Source organism: Solanum dulcamara, chromosome 8 (genome assembly GCF_947179165.1).
Source record: "Solanum dulcamara chromosome 8, daSolDulc1.2, whole genome shotgun sequence".
Lineage (NCBI taxonomy): Eukaryota > Viridiplantae > Streptophyta > Magnoliopsida > Solanales > Solanaceae > Solanum > Solanum dulcamara.
The window spans coordinates 5,652,791-5,660,000 of NC_077244.1; the positions used below are offsets into that span (position 1 = coordinate 5,652,791).

The window sequence follows — 7,210 nt, forward strand, 5'->3', positions numbered from 1 at the left end:
AACACTTAGCAGATAAAAATGTTTTGAACTTGGCTTGATGTTAGAGATCCCTTATGACCCTAAACCACGACTAATACACTTCAAATATTTAGAAATTGATCCTCGCACATATATACAATTAAAACTCATCGGTATATTTAGTTTAAATTGTATTCTTCAGAGGTATATTTAAACCTTTAAATTCAAAGATTCTCATGGATTGAACTATGAGGGTTCCGTGTTATTCTTCATAGGGATAATTAAACTACATAGCATAATTTATTTGAGGTGATTCCCTCAAATATACTTTAGTTACATATAAACCATAACAAGGAACACATTATTTGTATTTATTATGTACATATAGAAAGAGCCACCACTAAAATCACCCTTTTATCATATATCAACCTCTTTTTCTTCAATATACCTTTGAGCAATCACCATCCTTGATAATTTTGAAAGGGAACTTGGTACCACATTTTCCGGGGATACTTGCGATACGGTTGACTTGTTTCTTGGCTGCGTTGGAGAGAAGATCATTTACGCATGAACAAAGAGTTTGGCGATCTAAAGTGGTAGTCGTCTTACCTAAACATGATTTGCAGGAATTGCAACATTCTTTCGACACATTTCCACCAGAAATCACATAGTTAAGGCACGGTTTTATGTTATCGGTTACCGTGTCACATGTGATCGCCGCCGCGTCAGTTGGTGGCGGTGTCACCACCATGCAAATCATGAGGAGGAAAGAAAGAAGTAATTTCTTACTCATAAGCATTGTAGGGATTAGAATTGAATGATCAATGAGTTCTTGAACGTATTGAACGAACTTTGGCAAGGGGATATATTTATAAAGAGTTAATACCACAAAAAAAAACCTAAATTATTTATATATTATAGATATTATAGTTTAATAGCTTAACTATGGATAATTGTGGTTATTACCCTTCTAAAATCTATATAATATTTTCTATATATCTAAAATCTCCTGCAAAATCAAGTGACATAGAAACTGGTCTAACTCTCTTTGTACTTGTGGTAGCTAGAAAATCTATCAAAAAGAGCATTTATGTGACATTTTCCATTTATTTTTCTAAAATTAATTTTTTTTCTTTCTTTTGGTTAGTTAAAATGATATAGCACATAATGTTAGGAACGAAAATAATTAGGTGTCATGCGGATGCTAACAACACAAACTTCGAAAGACCATAAGTAAGAAGACAAAAACGAGAAATCTATCAAAAGAGACACAAATATTTAACGTGGTTCGGTCAACCGACCTACATCCACAAGAGGAGATGAACAATCCACTATAAATATGAGAGTACAAATAATCGAGAGAAATAACCTCACACAATTCACTTGGAATAAAACGAGGTTCACACAAGTGCTAACGTAACACTTGTGTCTCACCGTTTCTCCCCCTACACAAAACTCCCAAAGCCCCTAGGACTACATTGTGAATGCTACTAAGTTAGAAGGAATAAGCCTCTACTTATAGAGTCATAAACTTTTTCCTACAAGAAAAAGGACTAACCAAATATGGAGACTTTATATTTTCTTTTTAGGAAAAGGAAAACCCAATTATATTAAGAAAGTCATGACAAAAACCCAACACATAACACACACAATATATTGTTTTAGGTGTGTTTATTATTGAGACTTTTAAATTAGGTATATTATAAGTAGTTTTATTCTCGTGGTTATTGATTTGTTTTTTTTATTTTATTACTATTTTACAAATATAATTTTTTAATTGTATTTACCGTTAAGAAGAAAAAAGTCAATAAATTTAGATAAGCCAATAAGAAAGAACAAACAAGAAAAAAATTATTTACGCTTTAACGTACAATTTTTTGGGTTTTTTGTTTGTTAATTTTTAGTATTTATACTGTTATTTTAAAGTTTTGTGTTTCAACTAGTTTAATGTTATTAACAAAGGAGGTAGAGATTTGAAGAAGAAAAAAGAATAAGAAAAGAAGAAAGAAAAAATAAAAATAAAATAATAATAAATAATTATTTTGATTTTTATTATTATTTTATAATTACTTAATGGGCCTAAATAGATATATCAGAATGATTATGATTTATGACAAATTTTTAATATCATTAAGATGCTATCAATTCAAAGATTTTTGTAAAAATGATATTTCACTACTATTCTACCCACTTTAACTGCTAAATGTCACAACAATAAAATAACTTTTAGCGATAATAAATATATACATTAACGAAGAATTCTAAAGTTATTACCGGCATTAGTTAATTGTCATTGGATGCAATGTCGCTATAGACTTTAGAGACATTTGCAAAAAGTGTTAATTGCCTCTAAAAAAATATATTTAGCAGTAATCAAGCTATTGTCGTTAACTAATTGCCGCTAAAGCTTATTTTTGGTGTAGTGTCTCCCCGTCACCCGCCATTATGAACTACAACTCACCACATGACTCAGCCATCAAGCATAGCCACAACTATTGCTACCGCCAATCACCACAATCAATCATCACCATCACCAACCACTAGTTAGGTCTCAATTATTTTCATTAAAATTATGATGTCTAGAGCTGAATTTACATTCAAATATTAAGATGTATGTCAAGATTAAAATATTTAAATTTAAAGACACATAAATATTAATATGTTGAATTTATATCTGAATATCAAATAATTGAGATTATTTCTTTTTGCAATATTTGAATGTATAACACGAGTCTTTATTTAATAAATAAAATATTAATTAACCAGCAAAACAATCGAAGGTTGTGATGGAGTGCTAAGTACTCCTACATCTTTAATTAGATATCTCGAGTTTAAACTATAGGTATGAAGTCACCTTCGATTTGGAGCACTTTAACCTCAAGATGAAACTTTTTAATGCGAATTCGGATTGATCGGGCCCAAATAATTGAGCTGCTGCTGCTGCTGCTGATGATGATGATGATGATGAACAACAACAACAACAACAACAACAACAACAACAACAACACCAACAGCAGCAACAGTTTAACCTCAAGATGAAACTTTTTAATGCGAATTCGGATTGATCGGGCCCAAATAATTGAGCTGCTGCTGCTGCTGCTGATGATGATGATGATGAGCAGCAGCAGCAACAACAACAACAACAACAACAATAATAAGAAGAAGAACAATAACAACAATAATAATAACAACAATAATAATAATAACAACAATAATTATAATAATAACAATAACAACAACAATAATAATAACAATAATAACAATAACAATAATAACAATAATAATAATAACAATAACAATAATAATAACAATAACAATAACAATAATATTAATAATAACAATAAAATGGTGTGTTTTATTGATTGAAAATTAGACATCCTCTCTCTCTCTAACCACCGGCGATTGTGAGCACTACAAGCGTCGGTGAAGACATGGCTAGAGCTCGAGGAAGAGGACGCGGAAATGGTAGAGGTAGAGGAAGACCTAAAAAAGTACCGAGTGCAAATGTTGGGTGCTCGGTGGGAGTTCGTGTTCAACTAGATGACACTGAAATGGGCATTCAAACTCCATATATAGATAAGGATGCAGTAGAGCAAAGAGTTACACAAAACTCTTCAGGTATGGCTTCGAAGAAATTAGACATGAGTAATACCCCTCAAACACCTGTAACAGTAATACCGGCAAGTCCCAGATCTGAGGGCTCAGCTAATGAAGTTCCAGTAGATCCAGCTACAGAAATCCCTAAATCTGGTGAAAATGCAGTAGTAGTAGAGGAACGAATGTGGACGAGTCTATTTACCAAAAATCGAGCTGCAGCAAATGGATTATCACTAGATTATATCCCTCCTCAAATGCTGAATGGGAAACCAATAGTCCATCTGGACAAAGATGAGGTAAATCAGGAAATCAAAAAATGGAGCACTGCCTTAATAGCCTATTTCATAGGTGATGTACCGGGTTATAATGCTTTAACAAGATACATTAACACCTCAGCTATATTACCATGAAGAAGGGTACTATGTGATTAGATTTCGATCGACTGAAGATATGAATGAAATCTTCTACTCAGGGCCTTATACCATTAATAATAGACCTATAATTCTTAAACTATGGACTGTGGATTTTGATTTCAGTAAGGAATTCCCTACAACAATTCCTCTCTGGGTAAAATTTCCAAAACTTCCGATGTCTTGCTGGGGGAAAGGCTCATTGAGTAGAATAGCTAGTGTCATTGGAGTTCTAATATATGCTGATGAATGTACTGCTAAACAAACAAGGATCTCTTATGCTTGAATGTTGATTGAAGTGAATGTTACTCAACCACTGCCTGATAAGATTGCTGTTATGGACCCTCATGAGAAAGTGTTTGAGAAGGAGGTTCTATATGATTGGAAACCTATGTTCTACCCTAAATGCTCAATGGTTGGACATGTATGCCAAACAATGCAACAACAAACCTTTCAACTCCAGAAGAAGCAAGGCACTAGAAAAGTTGAACAAGAATGGAAACCTACAGGTGTGATCAGAGAACCTGCTCCAGAAATAAAAGAAGCTTCAGTGCCGAAACAAGTAGAGGATAAGCCCTCCCAAGGTGCAAAAGGAAAAATGGTTCAGGTGGACACAAATTCAGAGAGAAGAATAGCTGAAGTTCCTCAAAGCTCCACCAGCAGAATTCAGAATGGAGAAGTAGTATATAGCCCTGAACTGAACTTGACTGATTTTCCACTTTTGGGATCTTGGCCAAAGAAGAATGCATGGGGAAATACTTCCAGAAGGCTCAGTGAATATGATCAAGCACCTCCTGATAAAGGACAACAACCACACAGTACCTAATGAGTTGGCTCATATGGAATGTAAGAGGACTAAATAAGAGGCATAAGCAGAAGGAACTTAAAATCTTTTTACGGAAGAAAGGTATTAAACTAGCTGCTTTAGTGGAAACTAGAGTCAAGATTCACAAAGCACCTAAGACTATTGCAAATATCAATCCTGGATGGCAATCTCTCAATAACTATCAATGTGCTGAGAATGGAAGGATATGGCTAATGTGGGATACAAACCATTATCAAGTAACTCATAGTAGAACTACTGCTCAATTAATCCATTGCATGATCAATAATAGCACTGGTACTGTATCTTATTTTGCTACTATTATATATGCTTTTAACACAAATGAGAAGAGGAAAGAACTCTGGACAGAATTAGCACAAATTGAACAAGGGATTGATAGACCTTGGATTATAGCTGGAGACTTTAATGTTGTGCTGTATCCAAAAGATAGATTACATGGTGCACCAGTATCCTCAGCTGAAACTCAAGCCTTCACCAAGTGTCTTTATGATTTACATCTCAATGAACTACCTTGGAAAGGAGATTACTATACTTGGTCAAATAAACAGATGGGTACTGATAGAATTTATTGCAGAATTGACAGGATATTTGGCAATTCAGACTGGATGATGCATTGGGGCCATGTGGTTACACAATATGAAGTACCATACATCTCTGATCACTCTCCTATGCTAATCAAAATTGAGGACAACCAGTGGACAGTCAAGCCTCCATTCAGATACTTCAATATTTGGGCAGAACATAGCAAGTTCATGGAAAAAGTAACAGAAGTATGGCACAAGCAACTAGTACCAGGGAAAATGGCAAATATTTGGGCAAAATTGAAAGCCCTACAGAAGATCTTGAAAACTTTAAACAAGAAGGAATTCCAAAACATCTCCACTAGAATAACTGAAGCTAGACTTGAACTAATCCAAACACAGAAGCAGATTAATCAATAATGCACAGATGAACTTTATTAGCAAAGAAAGGCAAGCACTGATGAATATTGAGAAATGGAACCTAGTGGAAGAAAGTGCACTAAGACAAAAATCTAGAGCTAAATGGATAAAGCTTGGAGACAACAATAACAAGTATTTTTCAGCAATGATCAAGGAGAGAACGAATAAGAAAATGATGCTAGAACTCACTTCGCTCAATGGAATAAGCCTCAAAACACCAACAGCTATTAAGGAGGAAGTCACTCAGTTCTATAAAGCTCTCATGGGATCTAGCAGTACAGAATTACAAGTTGTTGATAAGAAGACTATGAGGAGAGGAGCTACACTCACTTATGAACAAGGAGCTGAACTATGTAGAGATATTACAGATGAAGAAATCTGGAATGCATTAGCTTCTATTGGGGATGATAAATCACCTGGAGTAGATGGATACAATGCCTATTTTTATAAGAAAACTTGGAGCATCACCAAAGATGAGATACTGATAGCCATCAAAGAGTTCTTTATTTCTGGAAAACTCTATCGACCAGTCAATTGCACTATGGTCACTCTAATCCCAAAAACTGCTAGTCCAATAAATATTAAAGAGTATAGGCCTATACCTTGCTGCACCATTTTATATAAAATCATTGCTAAAGTGCTAGCTACCAGACTGCAGAGGATTATGACATATATTATCAGTGAAGCACAATCAGGTTTTATTCCAGGAAGGAAACTTGCAGATAACATCATCCTAGCAAATGAGCTTGTTAAAGCTTATTCTAGAAAATACATCTCTCCATGGTGTATGATCAAAATAGACCTGCAAAAAGCTTATGATTCTGTGGAATGGGCATTCTTGGAACAAATGCTAGAAAATCTCTGCTTCCCTAGGAAATTCATTGACTGGATACTTGAGTGTTTGCACACTGTGAACTATACAATTTTGATAAATGGAGAACCCACTCCTCCTTTTAATGCTGCAAGAGGACTTAGACAGGGGGACCCCATCTCCCCTTATCTATTTGCTATATCTATGGAGTACTTGAGCAGATGCCTAGATGAAGTCAAAGACAATGGAAGATTCAAGTTTCATCCTAAATGTGCAAAATTGAGAATAAAGCATCTATGTTTTGCAGATGACTTACTCTTGTTCTGCAGAGGGGATCAGCACTCAATAGGGACCATATATCAATGTTTTCACAAGTTCTCCCTAGCTTCTGGACTGCAAGCAAATATGAATAAGAGTTTCATTTATTTTGGTGGAGTCACTGATCAGATGAAGGAGACCATACTGCATCAGTTCCAGTTTAACTATGGGGAGTTCCCTTTCAAGTATCTTGGTATTCCTTTATCCACTAAAAAGTTATCTCTTATGCAATGGACACCTTTAGTGAATAAAATTGTAGCTCGAATTACCTCCTAGACTGCCAAAAAACTTTCGTATGCAGGAAGAATGCAATTAGTTCAATCATTTCTCT

The 7,210-nt window shown here is 34.6% G+C and overlaps 1 protein-coding gene across 1 annotated transcript; it reads left to right on the top strand.

Moving 5' to 3' along the window:
- The first annotated feature begins 4,790 nt into the window (after nt 1–4,790).
- Nucleotides 4,791–5,750, top strand: LOC129899754 (uncharacterized). The gene has a single exon (XM_055974779.1). It carries the CDS (start codon nt 4,791–4,793, stop codon nt 5,748–5,750), a length of 960 nt encoding a protein of 319 aa, XP_055830754.1.
- Nucleotides 5,751–7,210: the final 1,460 nt, after the last annotated feature.